Source organism: Ursus maritimus, unplaced genomic scaffold (assembly GCF_017311325.1).
Source record: "Ursus maritimus isolate PB19 unplaced genomic scaffold, ASM1731132v1 scaffold_20, whole genome shotgun sequence".
In the NCBI taxonomy this organism is placed as follows: domain Eukaryota; kingdom Metazoa; phylum Chordata; class Mammalia; order Carnivora; family Ursidae; genus Ursus; species Ursus maritimus.
In genome coordinates this window covers 25,970,168-25,995,465 of record NW_024424453.1, presented here as the reverse complement: position 1 = coordinate 25,995,465, position 25,298 = coordinate 25,970,168, and the positions used below count along the sequence as shown (strand labels likewise).

General features: G+C 36.0%; 1 protein-coding gene and 1 non-coding gene across 3 annotated transcripts in view; one reads left to right on the top strand and one right to left on the bottom strand.

The window, feature by feature from the left end:
• STAG1 (stromal antigen 1) overlaps positions 1–25,298 on the bottom strand; it is a 467,337-nt gene that overhangs the window by 251,774 nt on the left and 190,265 nt on the right. For both annotated transcript variants that reach the window (XM_040636781.1, XM_040636782.1), the window contains one exon: positions 6,688–6,784. In XM_040636781.1, coding sequence (XP_040492715.1) covers positions 6,688–6,784 — 97 coding nt within the window. The remainder of the gene's footprint in view (positions 1–6,687; positions 6,785–25,298) is intronic.
• LOC121104318 lies at positions 11,805–11,907 on the top strand. The gene has a single exon (XR_005836615.1). It is a non-coding gene; the product is annotated as a U6 spliceosomal RNA (small nuclear RNA).

The following is a 25,298-nucleotide window of genomic DNA, read 5'->3' as shown; positions in this document are numbered from 1 at the left end:
GATGAAGGATTAATGTCTAAAATATATAAAGAACTCATAAAATTCAATCCCCAAACAATCTGATTTAAAAATGGGCAGAGAACGTGAACAGACATTTTTCCTACGAATACATAAAGATGGCCAACAGACACATGAAAAGATGCCCAACATCACTAATCATCAGGGAAATGCAAATCAGAACCACAATGAAGTATCACTTCAAACCAGCCAGAATGGCCAGCATCAAAAAGACAAGCAATAACAAGTATTGGCAAGAGTGTGGAGAAAAGGGAACCCTAATGCATTGTGAGAATAATAAATTGGTGAGCCACTAAGGAAAACAGTGTGGAGGTTCCTCAAAAGATTAATAATAGAAATACCTTATGATCCAGTAATTCCACTTCTGGGTATTTACCTGAAGAAAATGAAAACACTAATTTGAAAAGATATGCACACCTATGTTTACTGCAGCATTTTATATAAAAGTCAAGATATAGGAGCAACCTAAATGTCCATCGATAGATGAATGGATAAAGAATGTGTGTGTGTACACACACACATGCACGTGCACATTCAACAGAGTATTATTCAGCCATAAAAAAGAATGAAATCTTGCCATCAGCATGGCAAATTGATGGACATCCCATATGACATGTCTGGACCTAGAGGGTATAATGCTATCTGAAACAAGTCAGACGAAGAGAAATACCTTAAGGTATTTTCACATATAGGTGAAACCTAAGAAACAAAACAAATGAACAAAGAAAACAGAAACAGACTTGTAAATATGGAAGACTGATGGATGCCAAAGGGGCAGGGGGAGGAATTAGGTGAAATAGGTGAAGGGGATTAAGAGGTATAAACTTCTAGTTATAAAATAAAATAAGTCACAGGAATGAAAAATACAGCATAGAAAATATAGTGAATAATACTGTAATAACTCTGTACAATAACTTGAGAGATACAACTGTACTTATCATGGGGAACATTTCATAATGTATATAAATTTGAAACCATTATGTTGTACACCTGAAACTAATATTGTATGTCAGCTATACTTCAATTTAAAAGAAGGCATATTCAAATTAAGTATCACCCTTTCACCCCAATTCCCTCTAGACTTTCCACCTCATTTACATACACACACACCCTGCAGATAGCCAGTCAATATTCTGTTTGGTCTTTCCTCTGTTTCCATTTGCTCAAGAGAAGGTATACATATGTATATTCCATTTTCCCCTTCTTTCTTCCCAAGAAAGTTGCATACTGTAGACACTCTTTTGCACTTTGCATTTCGCCCTTAAAAATGTATCCTGAAAATCTCCCTGCATCAGTCCACAGAGATCTTTCCCATTCTTTTTCACAGTGGAATTTTTTACAAAATTCCATTGTGTACCTCTGTGACAATTTACTTAATCATTTTCCTATATATGAGTATTTAGGTTGTTTCCAAAATTTTTGCAATAGCAAATAATATTGTATTAAGTAACCCTGTGCCTGTATTTTCTTAATTCTGGAGGCATATCTTCATGACAAATTTATAGAAGTAGGATGGCTGGATAAAAACAAATGTAGTTTTGGTAGATATTGCCAAATCTCTTTCCATCAGAGATGTATCAATTTTTATTCCAGGAAACAATGTAACAATGTCTATTTTCTAACAGCTTAACCAACAGAGTATTCTTGTAATTTTTAAATTTATCAATCTGATAGGTGAAAAATGATATCTCAGTGTAGATGCAATTTGCCTCTCTTCTTTCACATGTTTTAAGATACACTTACTAAATTTTCACTAGTACTTGGGTATATTTCTGGATTTCTATTATATTCCACTGATGTGAAAGACAGTGTGCCTTCTTCATTAATCATATTAAGAAAAGATCATTCTATGACTTTTATCAAAATGTTTTAAAATCCAGTTTTTAAATGCCTTTTCAGAAACTAAGAAGATACTAGAAAGGAAAACTGGCAAGGGACAGGAACAGAGAATTCAAAGAAAAGGTAATAGAAATAGCTCTCAAGCCTCACTCACAAGAGAAATACAAATTAAAATCATCCATATATAAAAATTAACCACAATCAACAACCTAATTATAAAGCTAATACTGTAAAACTACAGATTTTCCTTCACTTTCCTTCACTTATGGGGTTACAACCTGATAAGCCCATCGTACGTAAGCTGAAAATATTAAGTAAAAAAATGCACTTAATACATCCAACCCACTGAATATCTATAGCTTAGTCTAGCTCAGAACACTTCCTTAGCACACAGTTGGGTAAAATCATCAAATACAAAGCCTATTTTATAATAGAGTGTTGAATACCTCATGCAATTTACTGAATGTGAAAAGGAGAATGACTGTAGAGGTAAAGAATGGTTTTTGAGTGTATTGGTTGTTTACCATCAGTATTGCGTGGCTGACTGGGAGGTGTGGCTCACTGTTTCTGCCCAGTATCAGGAGACAGCATCCTATCACATATCTCTAAGCTCGAGAAAAGGTCAAAATTCAAAATTCAAAGTACAATTTCTATTGAATGCATATTATTTTTGCACCATTGTAGAGTGAAAAAAAAATCACAAGTTGAGGGGTCCCTGGGTGGCGCAGCTGGTTAAGCATGGGACTCTTGGATTTCAGTTTTGGTAGTGACCTCAGGGTCATAAGATCAAGCTCCACATTGGGCTCCGTGCTCAGCACGGTGTCTGCATAAGACTGTCTATCCCACTCTCTCTGCCCCTCCCCCACCTCTCTCTCTAAAATAAATAAATCTATCTTTAAAAATAGATTTAAAAAAAAAATCACAAGTTGAACCATAGTAAGTAGGGGACTGTCTCAATTTGAAAAAAACATAAGCATAAATCTTCATGCCCTTTTATTTAGCAATGGATTCTTAGATGTGACACTACAAGCATGAGCAAAAAATAAAAACAGATGAAATGGACTAAATTAAAATTTAAAACTTTTTGAGTATGAAAGAACATCTTTAAGAAAGTGAAAAGACAAAGCTACAAAAGGGGAAGAAAGTAGTTCCAAGTTATGTATCTGATAAGAGCTTAGTATTCAAAATATATACAGACCCCTAAACAATGCACAACAAAAGGAAAACTATCTAATTTAGAAATGAATAAAGGACATGAATAAACATTTCTTTAAAAAAGATATACAAATGGCCAAGAGACACATGAAAATATGTTCAAGATCACTGATAATTAAGGAAACACAAATCAAAACCACAAGGAGATACCACTTCATACCCATTAGGACACTTAAAATTAAAAAATTGGAAAACAGCAAGTGTTGACAAGGATGTGGAGAAAAGGGAACCCTAGTGCACGGTTGGTGAGTATGTAAACTGGTGCAGCCACTGTAGAAAACAGTACAGAGAGGAGGTGAAGAAATAAGAATCTCCATAACATTTTTCGGAGGAATATAAAATGCTACAGCTGCTGTGAAAAACAATTTGATGGTTCCCTAAAAAGGAAAACAGAATTACCATAGGATCCAGCAATTCCACTCCTACATATTTACCCACCAAAATCAAGAAACAAGCACTCAAACACAATTTGTTCATAAATGTTTACAGTAACAATATTCACAATAACCAAAAGGTGGAAATAATTCAAATGTCCATCAACAGATGAATAAACTTAAAAATTGTGATCTACACCCCAATGTTATTCAGCCATTAAAAGGAATGAATTACAGATATATGGCACTACCTTGATAAACCTCGAAGACATTATGGTTAAATGAAGAAATCAGACACAAAAGGTCACAAGTTGTAGAACTACTTTTATATAAGATGACCAAAACAGGCAAATCTATAGGAACAGAAAGCAGATTAGAACTTGCCAAGGACTAAAGGAGGAATGGAGAATGGGAATGATTACTTGATAAATATGAGGTACTCTCCTGGAGTGATGAAAACATTTTGATACTAGAGAGAAGAGGTTGCACAACATTCAACATTGTGAACATGCTAAAAGTTGCTGAACTGTACAATTTTAAATGGTTAATTGTAATAAATAAATAAATAACCAAATAAATAGGCTAATTGTATGTTAAGTGAATTTCACCTCAATTTTTTTTTTTTTAAAGATTTTATTTATTTATTCGACAGGATAGAGACAGCCAGCGAGAGAGGGAACACAAGCAGGGGGAGTGGGAGAGGAAGAAGCAGGCTCATAGCGGAAGAGCCCGATGTGGGGCTCGATCCCATAACGCCGGGATCACGCCCTGAGCCAAAGGCAGACGCTTAACCGCTGTGCCACCCAGGCGCCCCTCACCTCAATTTTTAAAAATTACACTGGCACATCATTTTTACAGCATTCATAAGGCCAACCCCAAAATTTGATAAAAATACTTTGTGGAAAAGTCTAAGAAGAAACATCCTCCTGTATTACTAATGGGAGTAAAAATGGGAACAATTCCTATAGAAGTTAGGCAATATCTGATATAATTTTACAAATTCATTTTCCCACAGACATTCTTCCACAAAGACCAAAAAAGGTATACACAAAATTACTCATTACAGTACTGTAATAGCAAAAGACTACAAATCATGTAGTGGTCTTTTTTTTTTTTTTTAATGATTTTATTTATTTACTTGACAGAGAAACAGTGAGAGAGGGAACACAAACAGAGGTAGTGGGAAAGGGAGAAGCAGGCTTCCTGCTGAGCAGGAAGCCCAATACGGGGTTTGATCCCAGGACCCTTGAGATCAGGACCTGAGCCCAAGGCAGATGCTTAACGACTGAGGCGCCCAGGAGCCCCAATGCAATGGTCTTTTAATAAAAGACTAAACTAAATTATTGTACACATGCACAAAGGAATGCTATGATGCTGTATTAAAAAAGCTCCCTATACATGAGTATTTCTGTATAAGAGCGGTGGGGAAGGAAAGAATATATATTCCCAGTTATACATACAGAAATTAGATAAATAATGCCAACAGATAGACAGATGAATGTACAACAAAGTAGTTAAATGAAGTTAACTCTGTGGAGATAGATGGGAAGGCAGGAAGTCGTGAAGACTTTTTGCTTTATATATTCTAAAGCTTTTTGGTCTTTTGAATCCTGGGAATGAATTAAAAAAGGAAAAAATTTAAAGACCACAAGTTGTTTTAAAATCAAAACCGAATCCAACAGAACACTTACATAGGTTAGACAATACATTTGAAGTACATCACTCAGTGCTTGCCTTATATCCATTTTAAGACTACAAAATTAACAGTCACTTTCCTCCAAATCGCATAATCTCCTGCCACTCTTCACCAATCTCAATGCTCTCAGATTCAGGTTCAAACTCTATTTACGTTCAAGAGTGCACCCTGCTTTCTTGTCTTTAGGTATTTATACATCATCTGTTAACTTCCGTCTTCCTTGTCCCCTTTAACTTTCTTTTCCTCAGCCTCAGTCTCACCACAGAGTTTCTTCCTCTGACATGTGCTTTCTTACAAATATCCCAACATTTACACATACATAGAGATAACAAAGCCTGGGCTACATCAGAAGCCCCTCTTTGTTATTACCATAGTATCCTGACTGAGACAAGCCTGACTCTGAATCTTGAGTTTGGCACTTTAACTAACTGTATGATGTCCAAAACTTACCTCAGCCTTTATTCTCAGCTTCTTGATCTATAAAAATCACAACTGCCTGATCTGACTATTAACCAATATATTAAATGAGCAAATGCATATAAAATACAAAGCATAACACATATTAAATTGTCATTAAATTGTAAGCATTGTTATTGAGATGACACTGATGAGTACTTTTTACTTAACTATTGGTATATTTCCCTCTCTGCTCCTTCTAATAAAGCCTCCTTTGAAAATTACACATACTCTAATACTGCAGAGACTGTCTTGATAACATGTGTGAGTGCTTAGTACAAGGCAGGTGCTCTGTAAATATTTGATAAACTACTTATGTCAACACTGTGAGTGACAAACAGAAATAAGAAAGGCTTCGAGAAATCAACTGTATTAGTGATCTCAATAAAAGATCACTGTACTCTATGTGCTGAAAAGCAAAGAATGCTGATTTACCAACTGATCTCCCCCATGTAACACATTAGAACCTGTTAAGATTTATCTATTCCTAAAAAAAAAAAAAAAAAAAAAAAAAAAAAGATTTATTTATTCCTAGGAAGAAAAATATCTATCAATTCTATCAATTACCTATTAATATGATAAAAATAAAATTACATTTTATTTTAAAAAACTGTCTACATATTTCCAATGGATGATAAACTTAAGAAATCAGATTCTGGTACTTATGTTTCCTAAAGCAAATTATTAAAGCTTCAAGTACTTCATCTGTACAATGAGGACCAAAATACTGACAAGGATATAAAATACTGAATGTTAGCAACTTGCAAAATTCCTAATATGGAGCATAAGTACAAATAATATCAGTAAGTATTAATTATAAAAGCTTATGATCTAAAAAGTCAATTCATAAATTCATTAAACAAACCTTAGATTTCCTTCAAAATTTCATAAAATTTTAGAAATCTTTATTTCATAGCAAAACTGAACAAAACAAGATGAAATATCCTTAAATAATAATAATTTTCCTTACCAGAAAAAGATTAGCACATAGTTCTAGGATGGATTATATATAACTAAAGAAAGGCGAAGTAAATTTGACACTGTTGGACTGACAGACTCGATGTAATTATTTATCCCAACATTACGTACCTCGACATCCTGAACACTGGATAAAAAAGTTGATTAAATCCAGAAGTGCGATGTCCCTGTCTTGTTTATATGATTCAATCCAGTCATCCACCACGGACTGTAGAAAAAAATATACATAAAAATGAAAATGTCAAAATAATTGATATTACAGCAAATAAATTTTTTTAAGTTTGATTTTATCTGTGTCTACTTAAAGAAATCATTTCTCTGTAGCCAAATAAAACTAAAGAGTCCTTTATTTTTAAAAGTAATTAAAAGATGAGTAACAAGGTTTCAAAAATTTGTTTAGACCACAATAAAAATCTGAACGGTCCAATAATTATTAAGCAACTATAGATACCAATATTCAAACCGCACGGTGAAAGTAACACAAAAGCTAAACTAATTACACTTAACATAGAAAGTTTCGAAGTATCAAAAAACCTATTCCGTTAGTAGTGCATAAAAATAGTACCCACCATATATAACCAAATGCATTTTTGTCAGGAATGCAAAAATAAGTCAAGATTAGGAAATCAAATTCAATTTATGAATGAAGTAGAGAAATTAAATGGTCATATTACTAGATCTCAGAATCATACCTGATAGAATTGTGCAGCCAAGCTTAATAAACAACTCCTAGAAAAACTAGTTAGATGAAATATAAACAAGGTAAAGACAAAGATTAAGATATATTTTTTAAATGTTCAAGACATTTCAATTCAAAAAGGAACACGGTAAGGATGCTCTAAGTTTTTAATTAAGGCAAAATGAGTAAAATAGTAACAAAGAAAATTCTCCCTTTCCAACAGCTGAAAAAATACCTAACAGTCTCTACTAAAGTGACTCAAAAGATTCATAATGGAAAAAATTTGACAAGACAGGTGACAAAAGAGAAATGTACAAAATAACTTTTGGATATTAGCAATATACAAGAAACATAAATGGATGAGCAGCCTGTTCACAACTACAATTACCTAAGAATAAATTCAAGAAAAGTATAAATGTTATTGCGGAAAGTTATAAAAATTCAGAGGATATAGAAAATCACCTAAATAAGTTCATATACAGAGTTTAAAAAAATAAAAAAGCCTTAAAGCTCTATCAATAAAGTCTTTCCAAACTGTTAGGCAAATTTAATGTGAGTCCATACAGCATACTTGTAGGCAATATTGTTTGAGGTTCCTTGGGTGGGGGTAGGGTATCAGAGAAAATGTATGACAATAATTTTTAAACACTTTTAAAATAAATTTTTACTTTTATATGTAAATACAATATACATATACAGTAAGACGTATGAAACTTAAGTTACACCCAGATGAAATTTTATAAATACATACACCTGTGTAATCCTAACCAAGATGAAAATATAAGACATTTCCAAAACTGAAACGGCTCCTAGATGCTCCCTTCCGGTCAAAAACCATCCCCAGCTCAAAGGGTTTAACTATTATTCCATAACAGTGGACATGTTTTTCAATTCATATAAATAGTATCATCTTTTATGTTCTGACTTTTTTTTAAGATTTTATTTATTTATTTGACAGAGAGAGAGAGACAGCCAGTGAGAGAGGGAACACAAGCAGGCAGAGTGGGAGAGGAAGAAGCAGGCTCCCAGCAGAGCAGGGAGCCCAATGTGGGGCTCGATCCCAGGACCCTGGGATCACGCCCTGAGCCAAAGGCAGATGCTTAACAACTGAGCCACCCAGGTACCCCTGTTCTGACTTCTTTTAATCAAAGCTGTTATCAGTTGTTATGTGTATCAGTCCTTCCTCTTTTTGCATTGCTGAGTAGCATCACATTGTATTAATATACCATAATTATCCATTTTACTATTTAAGGATAACCACTGTTTCCATTTTAAGGCTATCACGAATAAAACTGCCATAAGCATGACTGTCACATATTTTGATGGACATAAACTTTTTTCTGTTCTATATATACCCAGTAGCAAACTTACTAACACACAGAATACATGTGTGTCGATGGTTAGTAGACAATGCCATATAATCTTCCAAAACAAGTGTACTAAGTTATACTTCCATCAGCAATTTATGAGATTGGGTGTTCCACATCCTCGCCGATACTAAGTATCATCAGTCCTATTAATTTAACCATTCTGATTGAGCATATGCCTTCTTTAATGACCTCTTCTATTGAAGAGCAACCACATTTCCTTCTTCCATGTGAAAAAGGGGACTTTTTTTTAAATTGCTGATGTATGTAACACTCTATTTCTCTGTCTCATCACATTAGTGTCTGGAAGGTTTTACTTTAAAAGTAAACAGAAAATTAGAAAGAATATTACAGTTGTAGAAGAGGGTAAAAAGAAAAAGGATGCCATGATATCTGTTCAAGGTTCAGCTCTGCTGAATAATGTGTCAAGGACATGCTGGGTAAGAATGGTGGTAAGGACAGTGGATAAAGCAGGTCAAGTGATTTTAAGACTCACAGCCTAAGCAGAAAAGCTTTCTGACCAAGGTAAGGAAGTATGGCACAAAGCTAAAGAGGAAGCCATTTCTCCACTTCTACATAGGGCCCATAATTGTGAAAATACTCTGAAGATGGTGAACAAATTTTAATTCCCAAAGTGACAGTATCAATGTATAATCCCACCAGTTACACGTGAGGAGACCAAAAACATTTTGAATAAAACTAGTGAACAGGGACTTGAGCATTATAAATATTAAAATTTAACACAAATATATTGAAAATAAAACAGATCGAAAATACTGTAGGACTAGAAAATATAAGAAAATAGAGTGCAGAAATAAATCCAGGTATATACAGAACTTAAGCTGTGACAAAGGAGCACTTCAATTTTTGAGGAAAAGGAGTGGTTAATTTAATAAATGATTCTGGTATAATTGGTTATTCATCTGAAAGGAAGCAAAGTCATACCTTTTAAAAGTTATCAGAGAGGGGTAAAAGCCAAAGAATCTAAAGAACTGAACTCCAGACAGATAAATCCTTCTTGAATTGGCAGACATTGGTGGTTATTAGAGGCAGTGCCAAGTATGGGCACAGGTGAGTGGATTATACAGTATTTCATAATATGTAAGGCCTTGGCTTGGCCTAGGGGACAGGATAAAACAGAAAACTACATGAGGCACATGAAAATTAAATTGTGGGGAACCTTCACTAGAAAAAGTATTTTTAAGTAGCCATACGGTACATACAGGGGACCAAAGGATAAGAAATATGGTACACATCTCATCAAAAAGAATGAAAGCCAAGGGATAATGAAAAGACATATTTAAAGTACTGAAAGAAAAAAAACTGCCCATCAGTTGGTGAAAAAACCCAGCTTCCCTGTGATCCCACAAAGATCAACAACTGGACAGCAATCCACGAACAACAACTCCAGGAGTCCACTTAGGACATTTTAACAACAAGAAAAGTGAGAATCATCGCATGAGAAGGAAGGCAACTTCAGTTTGCATGCATAATCCCATCCCCCAAACTAACACCAGTTTACAGTGCTCAGAAGGAACTTCACAGCTAAAGAGTTCCACTTGCTAGGAAAAAAAAGAGCGTGGTGAGCAACCAGCTCCCCCAGCCTTGCAGGGCCCTGTGCAGAAGTTCAGCTTTGATTCCACCCCATCTAGATCAGCAACCCATATATGTTCGGAGCTAGCTAGGAACAAGGAATAAAAGCAGAAGGTTATTAATAGCAGACAAGCACCAGGAGCAATCATGGTTCACAGAAAGCTACTCTGCAGACAAACTCAGCATGTTTTGCCACTAACAAAGCCAAAGGTTAGCACAGCCACTGTGGACTCCCACAGATTTTGCCAGCTTTCTCCCCACAGGTATCTCTTGCCACCACCAGCTCTGCCCCACAGCCATGCGGGATCTCTATGGCTGCAAAAGTATAAGACGCCAGTCACCTGAACCCCTTTGCAGCCCCACGGGAGCCAAGAAGCCACATAAGCAGCCAACTTAAGCTTCTACAGCTAGGTAGTATAAGACACCAGCCTAGGGGCGCCTGGGTGGCACAGCGGTTAAGCGTCTGCCTTCGGCTCAGGGCGTGATCCCCGCGTTCTGGGATCGAGCCCCACATCAGGCTCCTCTGCTATGAGCCTGCTTCTTCCTCTCCCACTCCCCCTGCTTGTGTTCTCTCTCTCGCTGGCTGTCTCTATCTCTGTCAAATAAATGAATAAAATCTTTAAAATATTAAAATAAAAAAAAATAAGACACCAGCCTAGCGCCACTTCTCCATCACTGAACACTGTGCCCACACTCACAGCCCCTCTAGCTGTGCACCATTGGCCTAACAGTCATCACTGGCCTCCACTGCAGCATGCATGCACAGGCTAGGGAAATATGCGGCCACTGGTGAGTGTACCAAAAAAGCCAAGAAACCCTGTAGCTGCTGGTAGGTCCAGATCAGGCCCTGCCTTCTGTCACTGTCTGGTACCACCATTCCCACCTGTACCTAGGGTCCTCTAGGCTGTGTGCCCACAACCCCCTCCTCTACCCCAAGACCCATCCATGGCCTCCACCGCAGCAGTGTGCATGCCTGGAGGACGTATGCAACCACAAGAGAGCACACTGACAGCCAGGTCCTCTAGAGCTACCGGTGAGCCCATATTTGGCTCTAGCCCTTGCTACCTGCACTGATACTCATTACTATAACTGTGTCTGAACTAGGTCTCTTCCACTGCATAGACAACTGCAGCTACCCACCACAGCTGAGTGTGTGCACACCACCAGATCTGGCCAAGACCACTGTCTGCCTTGGTCCCTAGATACCAAACCTAGAGGTGTTGCTTAGTACCCAAACCCACAGTGCCCACTAAAAACCACCTGTCTGTCCATGCATTAGAACAAGGTGGCCTGAACCAAAAAGACATCATGATTTCCTGGACCCAGTGCCACCACATGCCACATTTCTCACCCTACACTAGTAGACCAAGGGTCACTGTATGATTAAATGTGCCCGCACACACAGGTGAAAGCCTCCCCTTATGAAGAGGTAACTGCTTCTTCACGCACAGGTGTGAAAACATAGCTTCAGGATTATGAAGAATCAAGCAAATACATCTCTACAAAAGAAATGCTGTATACCTCTAGTAACCAGTCCAAAGAAATCCAGATTCAAAAACCGTTGGACAAAGAATTCAAAATAGTTTTCTGTGCTTGCTTCTGCAGCACATATACTAAATTGAAATCCTACAGAGATTAGCATGGCCCCCATGCAAGGATGACATGCAAACTCGTTAAGCATTCAATATTAAAAAAAAAATTATACAGCTAGCCAGAGAGCTACAAGAGAATACAGATAAAGATATCAGAAAAAATATATAAGAACAAACTGAGAAGCTCAACAAAGAAAGAAAACATAAGAAAGAACAACAGAAATTTTGGAGCTAAAGAATACAATGACTATAATGAAGAATTAAATAAGAGTTTAAACAATGAACTTGAATAAGCTGAAGGGAGAATCAATAAGCTAGAACACAGATCAAATGAAATTATCTAAATATAGGAGCAAAAAGAAGAGTGAGAGGAATGAAGAAAGCTTATGGGAATTATGGCATACTGACAAAAGAAATAACATATACACCATTGGAGTCCCAAAGGAAAATGAGAAGAAAATGCTAAAAGCTTATTTTAAAAAATAATGGATCAAGTGTTTTTTTAAATTCCTCTTGACACACTGATTGTTCAACAGAATGTTGTTTAATCACCACACATTTATGGATTTTCCAGTTTTCTTCATGTAATTAATTTCTAGTTTTAAACTACTGTGGATCTAAAATAAGAATGCTTGATATGATTTTGATCATCATTAAGACTTGTTTTCTGGCCTAACATATGATCTATCTTGGAAAATAGTTCCATGTGAACTTGAGGAGAATATGTATTCTGTTCTTTTGGATGCGATGTCCTGCAAATATCTGTTAGGACTATTTGGTCTAACCTGTCATTTAAGGTTTCCTTATTGACTCTGTATAAATTATCTATGAATTGATGTAAATGGGGTATTAAAGTCCCCCACTATTATTGTATTGCTGTACATTTCTCCCTTTCGGTCTCTTAATATTTTCTTTACATATTTAGGTGCTCCTATGTTGGGTGCATAAATATTTACAAATGTTAGTATCTTCTTATTGGATTGACCCCTTTATAATTATGTAATTTGTTGTCTCATATTACAATCCTTGTTTTTAAAATCTATTTTGGCTGGTATAAATATAGCTATTTCAGCTTTCTTACAGTTTCTATTTGCAAGGGATACCTTTTTCCATCCCTTTGATTTAAGGCCATGTGAGTCCTTATACCTAAGGTGAGTCTCTCACCAGTAGATGGATCTTCTTTTTGTTGTCCATTCAGCCACTCCATGTCTTCTGATTTGCAAATTTAGTCCATTTACATTTAAAGTAATTAATGATAAGTATGTACTTAATGCCATTTTGTTAATTATTTCTTGGCTATCTTTGTAGTTCTCTATTCTCTTCTTCTTCCCTTGAAACACAGGAAAGTAGAAATTTAACAAACCAAACTTTACGGGATGGAGCAAAAGGAGTTCTAAGAGAGAAACACAGTGATAAATACTTACATCAAGAAACCATAAAAACCTCAAATAAACAACCTAACTGTATACCTAAAGGAACTCGGGGGAAAAAAAAAAGAATAAAGCCCAAAGTTAGAAGGAAATAACAAAGATGAGAGAGTAGAAATAAGTGAAATAGAAACTAAAAAGATAATAGAAAAGATCAACGAAACTAAGAGCTGCTTCTTTGAAAAGATAAACAAAACTGATAAACCTTTAGACTTATCTAGAAGAAAGATGACTCAAAATCAAGACATAAGAGATGTTATGACTAATATCACAGAAACAGAAAGGATCATAAGATATTACCATGAATAATCATACGCTAAGAAATTGGACAACTTAGAAGAAATGGATAAATTCTTAAAAAATAAAACCTCCCAAGACCGAACCATTATCTAATAGAAAACCTGAACACTTACTAGTAAGGAGACTAAGTTATGAAAAGCCTACTAACGAACAACAGTACAGGACACATCAGCTATACTGGTGAATTCTACCAAACATTCAAATTAAAATTAATACAAATCCTTTCTCATAGAAGAGGAGGGAACTCTACCAAACTCACTTTTTGAGGCAAGCATCACCCTGATATCAAAACAAGATACAGATACCTTGCAGGCCAGGAGAAAATGGAAAGATAAATTCAAAGTGCTAATAGAAAGAAACTATCAATCAAGAATACTTTACCTAGTAATGCTGTCCTTCAAAACTGAAAGTGAAATAAAGACTTTCCCTAAACAAAAGTTGAGGAAATTCATCACCTGCATTACAAGAAATGCTGAAAAGAGATCTTCCAGCTGAAACAAAAGGATGCTAATTAGTAACAGGAAAACATGACAAAATAGAGAATACCTGGGTGGCTCAGTTGGTTAAGCATCTGCCTTCAGCTCAGGTCATGATCCTGGAGTCCTGGGATTGAGCCCCACATAAGACTCCCTGCTCAGTGGGGAGTCTGCTTCTCCCTCTGCCTCTCTTCCCCCCCACCGCTGCTTGTTCTTTCTCTCTCTCTACCTCCCACTCACTCTGTCTCCCAAATAAACAAAATCTTAAAAAAAAAAAGAAAAATGACAATATACAACAACTGTAAAGGTAAGCATACAGTCAGATTCAGAACCCCTAATATTATAATATGGTAGTGTGTTAACTACTTCAGTATAAAGGTTAAAGGACAAAAATATTAAAAATAGCTATAGCTTTAAATTTAATGAATACACAATAGAAAAAAGTAAATGTGACATCAAAAACATAAATATAAAAGTGGGGGGATCTTGTAGAGATATCTGCACTCTCATGTTCACTGCATCATTTTTCACAATGGCCAAAATACCGAAACAATCTAAATGCCCATCAATGAATGAATGAGGAAAACGTGTTATCTATACACTGGACTACTTTTCAGCCAAGAGAAAGAAGGAAATTCTGTCACTTGTAACAACCTGGATGAAACTTCAAGTCATAAAGTTAGGTGAAGTAAGTCAGACAAAGAAAAAATATACTGTATGATTTTACTTATATAGGGAATCAAAAAAAAAAGAAAAAAAAAGCCAAACTCAGGGAAACAGACATAGAGTGGTGGTTACCAGGGCCTGTGAGATAGGGAAAATGGGAAGGAATAGGTCAAAGGATTAAAAACTTCCAACTATAAGATTACCAAGTTCTGGGGCTAATGTATAGAATGATGATTATAGCTAATAATACTGTATTCTATAATCTTAAATGTTCTCACCACAAAAAACAAATGGAAATAATACAAGGGGATGGGATATTAGCTAATGCTAAAGTAGTAATAATACTGCAATATACAAACACATCAAATCAAATTTATACACTTTAAACTTACACAATGTTATATGTCAACTGTATCTCAATAAAAATGAGGGAAAAAAGAAAAAATGCAGAATTTTTTACCCAGCAAAAAATATCCTTCAAATAAAAGCAAAACAAAAACTTTTCGGATTAAGAAAACTGAAACAAAACCTAGCAAATGGACTAAACATTCCTCTTGAAAGACAAAGACCATCCAGACTGGATAAAAAGACCCAATCCCATGATACCTACAAGAGACACTTTACATATAGAAGCACAGATAACATATATCACTCAAACTTTATAATAAAGCTGTTATGACTATATTAAACAAAAGTGGAAATCAAGACAAGGAGTATTACAAATATTAACAGAAAGATTTTATAGTAATAAAGCAGTAAATTCATCATGAAGATACACATGATGAAGAAAACACATTATCAAAATCTGTAGAATGCAGCTAAAACAGTGTTTACATAGAAATATGTAGCTTTAAATATTTACAAAAGAAAGATCTAATACAATGATTTAAGCTTCCACCTTAAGAAACTCCTATTACATTTGAGTATGAGTTGTCCTCATTTAGGGAGTAGGNNNNGATAAGTAGTAAAATTTTAAGATTACCAGTAAGAACACTTCCTTTTCTTTTCTTTTTTCATTTTTTAAGTAATCTACACCCAACGCAGGGCTCAAACTTACACCCCCGAGATCAAGATTCACATGCTCTACTGACTGAGCCAGCCATCCAAGCACCCCACAAAGAACACTTCTGATAACATACCTACAATCTCTCAAAGAGAAGATCACAGTTTTTGAATATCTGAATAATGAGTTAAAGTCACATAATCATTCTGGGACCCAAGCTGACAGAAGCTCTTTGATCCTCTATAAGAGGCTTCCAAGGTTGACCCTGAGTAATCAATATCCAGCTGATAAAGAGGAAAACACAAAAAAGCACGGCAGATTTTTACAATTCAGGCTTGGTAGTCATACATTATTACTTTGGGTAATACTTCATTGACAAGAACTTGTTAACTAGCCACATCTCAATACAAGGGGAGTGGAGACACGGAGTCTCCATTTGCCAGTACCCTCCTTGAACTTTCTCCACTATGAAAAGGGAAAAATTAATTTTTGTTAAGCCGCCAGTCATGTCTGCCAAAAGCTACCCCTCTGGCTACAACTATTTATATGCAGACTTCTTCCTTCATAGAAAAAATGATCACCTGCATGAATATTGTAATACTGTTTACTGGAGAAAAAAGCTAAGCAATCTAAATGTCTGCAAAGCAATGTTTCACTAAATTATGGTGTGGGTGTGTGTGGGTGTGTATATATACAAATGAAATATAACTATTAATACAAATGAGCTATATCTGTATGTTAACACTAATGATATAAAAGGTTGTTTACAACATACTAAGTAAAAAAAGAAATATGTATAATATGATTCTACCTTTAAAATAAATAATATCATGGAAAAAAGTATGAAAAATTCAAACTGTGACACTGATAGGCTTGCCTTCAATTCATTTCAAAACATTTAAATCTAAGACTTTACTACAAAGAACATCTCCAAAAACTTAGCCACAGATCCTCAACAAGAAAATTATATGCAGCATTTGAATCAGTTTACAGTAAAATGAGAAAAATCACTGCATTTGTTCTAACAATTTTATCATATTATAATAGAGGAAGTATTTAGAATTTGAGGTATTTAGAAAAATAATATTTTAAAAATTGGGAAAGAAAAACTAAAGCAAAAACAACAAAAAAAGTCAAGGTTCAAAGAAAAAATATAAATATGTGACACAAAATAGTCAATGTTGTAACTAAAAATGAGTTTTAAATATTCTAAGCTTTTTAAAAGCTAAACCTAAAAGAAAGCTCAATTGGGGCGCCTGGGTGGCGCAGCGGTTAAGCGCCTGCCTTCGGCTCAGGGCGTGATCCCCGCGTTCTGGGATCGAGCCCCACATCAGGCTCCTCCGTTATGAGCCTGCTTCTTCCTCTCCCACTCCCCCTGCTTGTGTTCCCTCTCTCGCTGGCTATCTCTGTCAAATAAATAAATAAAATCTTTAAAAAAATAAAAAAATAAAAGAAAGCTCAATCAATTCAATCTGGATCTCTACACAGTACACTGAGTGCATATTCTTCAAACTCTAGTAGATAAATATACTTCTTTCAGCAGGCCATTTGATAAGACCTTGGTTAGGCAGACAAGGACATAGAGAATTAGTATTCTGTAGTGTTACTTGAAGAGTAGATTCATTTGCTTCAGAGGAAGACAAGCAGATGGCAAAGATAACACACTATGTTGTAAACTAAAGACCCTAACTAGAAATCTTCAATGAAGGGCCCTCCCTCTTCCATATTGAGAATGACTGTATAATAATTAATATTTAGATTATTCTTTTCCATGTAGCTTTTAGCAATATCATATACATTTTCCATGAATGTAAACACTACAAAGATAGACTGAGAGTTGTTTATTACGCCATGAGACTAGACTGTTATTTTACCCTCATGTAAAAGCTAAAATGTTCCTGGTTTTCAGAAGCCTCCAAAGATTTTTTTTCTAACTTAACACTTCAAGGGAAAAAACTGGTTGATCCTACACATGTAATGCTAGTTCTTTCACTGCTACTCCTATTCCTACTATATTAACTAACAGCAGTTTTGGCCAATGTGATCCCATCACTGCCCTTTTACTATGCAACTATATTATTGCATAAATTCAGAGAAATTTATTTTTCAGCTTAAATGGTGTGACCCTTCAATGACAGGCCAGATTTCATTCCATAGTTAGGAATGGAATCACAGATTACAATATCATTTCAATGCCATTTTTCAGACAAATAAACACAATGTCCCATACACAGTGTTATTTCATAATTTCACTTGACACTAATCTTAGTTTTCTCTTTTGTCTTGTGTTAACTGCTTTTGAAACAGAAAGACACTACCAACAAGTATAAAAGCCTGAATAAGGTAATAGTGATGTCTAAATAAAATGGTACAGAAAAATTAAAATGACACTTTAAATATCATTCCTCTTAATGTCAAGCGTTTCTAATATTTCTCTCTGGTTCATAACATGTCTTTGCATTTGTGATATTTATCTTGCAGAAGTTCTCATCTGAGGAATTTTGCAGATGACAACCTGAATATGAATTCCTGATATACTGGCCATCACATTTCCATTCAGGACAAAACAACTGCTAGAGCAAGCAAGGTAGCAAAGACTGCAAGATGTAAGCGAGGTTAAGGATTCTTGCAGGTGTTGTTAGAGAAAAGAAATAGCACAAAATTAAGAACTTTTCTGAGCTAAGCATGAAACGGGTAGATGCCAGCCAAAAAACCAAAAACAAAAGCCTAGAAAAACTGCTACTTCTTCCTTCAAAAACTGGAGACTTCAGAGATTACTTAATCTTCTTTAGAATAGTAGAAGCGCTGAGGCATGTGGTCCTAGGAAGGCCTGCTATAAATTCTTGGCCTCAGAGGAACTGCAGGGGACGACCAGGATAAGTTGAGTTGCCTCCTATTCCTAAGGCTGGAAAAGTACTATCCAATTAACAGAACTCTTGGTTATGTGATACTCACAGGAATGGAAACCATGACAACATCTATTATACGTGAATTTGTGCCAAAGGAGGGATCCTAATAATTTGACTTGACCATCCAAATTGAAAAAAGCCTTAAGAAATCAAAGGAAAATAATATGCCTAAAAGACTCACTCATCAGCCAAGATGGGTATATTTGAAACAGATGGAAAATTTAAAGAATGGAAAGGACATTTTCGAAGTTTAAAAAAGAAAAAAAACTTTCAAATTTAAATACTTACTGGTTCAACGAAAGAATAATCACTATGGAAAATTAATGTCCTGGAAGTTCAGTGCAGGGAAAAAATCTCAAGATAAAAGAAAAATATACAAACGGAATTTATAAGTAAAGGGGTAAAATACCTGGCAGATGTAAGAAACACAAATAAGCTAACATTTTAAGAAGAAAATCTAGCTGATCAATAAAAGAGTTAAATCTGAACATAAATATAGCTTATCTAGTTCCTGTCAGAATTAATGGGAAAATGATACATACAAGCATAGCCAGGGAAAATTCATGAATTTCAAGGAAAAAGAGAAAACCTTATAAATATCAGCACCAATAATTAAACACAACATATACAAACTCTACTTCCACATACAGAGCATCCATCTGCATTCAATGCCTTTCTCTTAAGATAAGCAAATAGTTTCAAACACCAGACATTTGAGGAAAACCTCTGCACAACAATTACCAATTTATTGTGCCTCAGCACCAAAGTTACCCCACAAGTTGTCTGCTCTATAATAACGGACTAGACTTTACAAGCACTTCTCCTTCAAAGTAAACATTTATTAGCTTTATTAGCACAGGGCTCTGGAAGGACACTCAGGGAGAAGGGGAACTTCTCTTCCTGGTTTTGATATGTTAGAGTTTTGTTTTTTACTTTTGCTGAATAGTCCATCAGTGGTGGTCTATCTCATTCTCATGCTAAGAGTGTGCAGTTCTTTGGTATTCTTGCGCCCCAGCCTGGGATTGGTCATTACCCTCTTGATGCAACACAGACACTGGCATGCTCCAAGTCCCATCTGAGAGCAATGCCTCATCTTCCAGTGTAATACTGTCTACCATTGCCAACACGACTATATCTCAGAATGTTGTTTCCAGCTGCCTAGCAAATGTGAACCAGCTCTGGCTAAGGCAATCCAGTGAACCTGTCATTCAACAGGCTGCAAACCCACCTTCTCCAACGAGGTCCAAACCCAAGTCTGAGGAAGAGGACCAGCACATCCAAATCTTTCTTCCCTTAAGAAATGTCTTTACATTAAAAGGATTATCCATCATGACCAAGTGGGATTCATCCCTGGGATGCAAGGGTGGTTCAACATTCGCAAATCGGTCAGTGTGATAGATCATATCAACAGGAAAAGAGTCAAGAACCATATGATCCTCTCAACAGATGCAGAAAAAGCATTTGACAAAATACAGCATCCTTTCCTGATTAAAACCCTTCAGAGTGTAGGGATAGAGGGTACATTCCTCAATCTCATAAAAACCATCTATGAAAAACCTACAGCAAATATCATTCTCAATGGGGAAAAGCTGGAAACCTTTCCCTTAAGATCAGGAACACGACAAGGATGCCCACTCTCGCCATTATTATTCAACATAGTACTAGAAGTCCTTGCAACAGCAATCAGACAACAAAAAGGGATCAAAGGTATCCAAATCGGCAGAGAAGAAGTCAAAATGTCTCTCTTCCCAGATGACATGATACTCTATATGGAAAACCCAAAAGAATCCACTCCCAAACTATTAGAAGTTATAGAGCAATTCAGTAATGTGGCGGGATACAAAATCAATGCTCAGAAATCAGTTGCATTTCTATACATGAATAATGAGACTGAAGAAAGAGAAATTAGGAAATCCATCCCATTTACAATAGCACCAAAAACCATACATTACCTTGGAATTAACTTAACCAGAGACATATTCTAGAAACTACAAATCACTCTTGAAAGACATTGAAGAAGACACAAAAAGATGAAAAATATTCCATGCTCATGGATCGGAAGAATTAACACAGTTAAAATGTCCATGCTACCCAGAGCAATCTACACTTTCAACGCTATCCCGATCAAAATACCAATGAAATTTTTCAAAGAACTGGAACAAATAGCCCTTAAATTTGTGTGGAACCAGAAAAGGCCCCAAATCGCCAAGGAATTGTTGAAAAGGAAAAACAAAGCTGGGGGCATCACGTTGCCGGATTTCAAGCTCTACTACAAAGCTGTGATCACAAAGATGGCATGGTACTGACACAAAAACAGACACATAGACCAATGAAACAGAATAGAGAACCCAGAAATGGACCCTCAGCTCTTTGGGCAACTAATCTTTGACAAAGCAGGAAAAAACACCCAGTGGAAAAAAGTCTCTTCAATAAACGGTGCTGGGAAAACTGGACGGATATATGCAGAAGATTGAAACTTAACCACTCTTTCACACCATACACAAAGATAAACTCCAATGCAGGGTCAAATCACAATATGCTCCAGTAGACAAGTACACACAGTGACCCACCAGAAAAGAACTTACATACCCAAGAGAAACTCAAGGGCCACATGTGAGAGTGGATTCTAGAAGCAACTGACCAAGGGGGATGAAATATAATGCTACGTCAGGCCAAACTAATGGATAGGTGTGCACTTACTGGAGACTCCAGATTTAACGTCTTAGACCATGTAGCTATAAATGACAGTAATACCTTATGTGGTTGGTGAGCTAAGAGTTGCCTTTAAAGACAGAGATGACCAGGACATCTGAGTGGCTCAGTCAGTTAAATGTCTGCCTTCGGCTCAGGTCATGATTCCAGAGTCCTGGAATCGAGTCCCACATCAGGCTCCTTGCTATGTGGGGAGTCTGCTTCTCCCTCTGCCTGCCGCTCCCCCTGCTTGTGCTTGCTCTCTCTCTCTGCCTCTCTGACAAATAAATAAAATCTTAAATAAATAAAGGTTGAGATGACCAAGCTTCCCGGGCATTGATATGGAGGGAGTAAAGAATCCAATGATTTAAGGATATAGAACTGGATTTTTCATGTAAGATTTTCATACCCCTACTCCTCCTCCACTGTGTTCTATAAGAGGGCCCAGAAAGCAATGAGAACCACACTGGTAAAGGGAGGATCTACATCCTTATAATGGTCTGTGATTAGTGTCCTATGTAAGCCAGGGATGAGTATAGGGTATGTGGCCATTAAGAAAACCTCCTGGGTTTCAAGGGAGATGATGGCATCCAAGGCAACACAACCCACGTGGCCACATCTAATCATTAAAGTTAAGGTGGGAACATTATCTGTTAAGGGCAGCAGGGATGTACTGGTAATCAGAATGTCTTGCCCTACAGAGATCTTTGGCAATAGATAATGATTAGAGTACCACTTGGAACAAAATAGGTCGAAGTCTCCCATAATACAGTTTGATTTACACAACAGAAAAAACTCTAGATCTGGTAGCCTGAAGTCTAACTTAAATCAACCAACACAGTGAAGAGTTACAGTCTTCACTAGTTGACAATCCTGAGTTAGTTCACAGACCCAGAGAACATTAAAGGACATGGAGACTGGGTAGGTCCCTTGAAGAAAAACCTTGCATAACCATTACAAGCACACACCACACATCCTCTAATCCTTCATCAAAGATTTGCAGCTATTAATTAGAGGTATGATGCACTGTGAAAAGGAATTATCTAGACATTTCATGTATAAATAGACACCATCTCTGAACTGACCTTAATTTCTGGGTACCCAAAATGCTACTGTGGTCCACCAGTTAAATTAGGGACTTATGGTGGTCAGGTGACACATGGGGTTGTAGATCAAGTTTAACTGAGAGTGAACATAAATAGACCAGGGACCCACTCTGTGGTTATTTCCTAAATATACACTTGAAAAAGACATACTTGGCAACTGGAAGAACCCCATTTGGACTTTCTGACCCAGGAGGTAAGGGGCATAATGGTAGGAATGTCTAAAGTTCATGGAATTTCCTCTCCTTATTAAAACAATAAACTAGAAGCAATGTTATATCCCTGGAGTAGGTGCAGAGTTTAATCAGACTTCAAAAAAGCAGCGGTGGTAAAAACTATTACATCCCCATTAAACTTACCAGTTTGGCCTACATAAAAGATCGATCCTAGAGAACAACTATGGATTATCACAAACTTAATCAGGTGGTGACTTTCGCTTTAATTGCAATTCCTAGCACTTGATATGCAGCTACTGACCAAGCTAATGCCTTTTTCTCCAAATAAAAAGGGCCTGAGTAAGTTGTTATTGCGTATAACGTGTAAGGATTACAAATAAGGATACCTTCCCACTGTTGCTTCTGCACTATGTTAATGCTCCTGCTCTCTGCCATAATGTAGTTGTCTTGGCATCTATTATCTCACAATTTCTGTGAGTCAGGAGTCTAGGCACAGCTCACCTAAATCTGTTTAGGGTCTCACCTGACTGCAATCAAGGTGTTTACTGCTCTACATTCTTATTTGGAAGCTCGAATGGAAAAGAACCCACTTCCAAGCTTACTTACGTTGTTGGAAGAATTTATTTCCTTGTGACTGGTTGTAGAACTGAGGTCCCTGACCTCCTGCTAGCAAGAGGCTGGAGACAACTCTCCAGTCCAAGAAGATATGAGCAATTCCTTGCCACACAGTCTTCCCCAACATCACTTACTTTGTCAAACCAACAAGGAAAAAACCCTAGAGCAAGTGTGCTAGCAAGAAAGCATCTTACATAACATAAAGTAATCACAGAATTGCCCTACACCATCGTGGCTACACTGATGGTCAGAAGCAAGTCACAGGTCTCACTCAAAGGAAGGGGTCAAGAGCATGAATACCAGGAAGTAGGAGTCATGAGGAGCCACATTTGAGTCTGTCCACCACAACAATCCAGAGAAACCTTCATCATCTTTACATTCCAGAAAACATCATCCTTCTTCACAAGATGACATGCCCAGGACCACTGAATGGCCAGATATTTTAGTGAGATAGCCACTGGCCCCCAGATTTTTAGGAGGTTATCTCCCAACCTCTATTTCACATATATCTTACTAAGGCTTTAAATGTTATATGCTACTTCCTGATCATCCTATTCAATTAGCACAATTATTTTATTTTTTTTAAATCATGTACATGTATTGTTTAGATAAAAATAAAACACGGTTTATAAAAAGAAAATAAAGATGGAGATCAAAATATAAACAAAAATAGAAATGCTGAAGTGGCAATATTAATATCAAATTGACATTAAACATTAGAAGCACTAAACAGGAAATATAATAATATGGTAAAATGCTAAGTATTCACAGTATTTAAACAAGTAAAATATTTAAGTTTGCTTTTATAGTTTTAGAATTCTCAAACCCAACAGTATTTCATCTACATTTTTTCTAATTGTTTTATTATATTATTATTTAATAATTTACCACATCTAGACATGGGGTGTGGTATGATGTAACAGATTTTTTTTCAAGTTGTTAATCAGTTGTCAATTATGAAGAGAAAGGACAGGTAGAACATAATTTTTAAATTAAATCTTATATAAACTTAGGTCTGCTTTTGTTCAACTGATCCACCTACTGGTTGTTGAACCAGTGACATACATTAATATTTTCTGTAGCTTCATGATACAGTCTACCAATTAGTAGAGTGAGCCTCTCATTACTCATTTTCAGAATTTTCTTAGCTAATTTGTACTTCTCAATCACTTCAGCAATACCAAAAACAATCCCTAAAATTTTTATTGTTTCTGCATTATAGACATAAATGAATTTTTAAAAACTTTTAAAGGAAATGTAAATGGACAATAAATAATTCAGAAAAAATTTTAAACTGAGTTACTTCTAATCAAAGAAACAAATTCCTGAGAATTCAAAATGCCACCATTTTTGTCTTTAAAAATTATAAATACTGTTATAAAATTGTAAGTCTTAGTGTTACCAGGGCTTTGGAAAATACATATTTTCTTTTCTTCTTAATTCAAGTAAAATTAACTGAATGTTATATTAGTTTCAGATGTAAAATATAATGATTCAACAATTCTATACATTTCTTAGTGCTCATCAAGATAAGTGTACACTTAATCCCCTATATCTATTTCATACTCCTGATGCAAACCAACCCCCCTCTGGCAACCACCAGTTTGTTCTCTGCTTTTGAGTCTTTTTTTATCTTATTTCTTCACCATTCTTTGTTCACTTGTTTTGTTTCATAAATACTACATGACTGAAATCATACAGTATTTGATTTTCTTTGTATTTCACATAGCGTTATACCCTAGATCCATCCATCTTGTTGCAAATGGCAAGATCTCACTCTTCTTTATGGCTGGGAAATATTGTGTGCGTGCCTATCTCTGTGTGTGTGTGTGTGTGCGTGTGTGTGTGTGTGTGTGTGTGTACCACATCCTTTTCATCCATTCATCTATCAATGGACACTAAGATTGCTTCCATATCTTGGCTATTATAAATGACGCTGCAGTAAACATAAGGGTGTACATATCTTTTCAAATTAGTGTTTTCGTTTTCTTTGGGCAAATACGTAGAAGTGGAATTACTGAATCATATGGTAGTTCTAATTTTTTGAGGAAACTCCATACTGTTTTCCACAGTGGCTATACCAATTATATTCCCACCAACAGTGCATGGTGGTTCATTTTTCTCC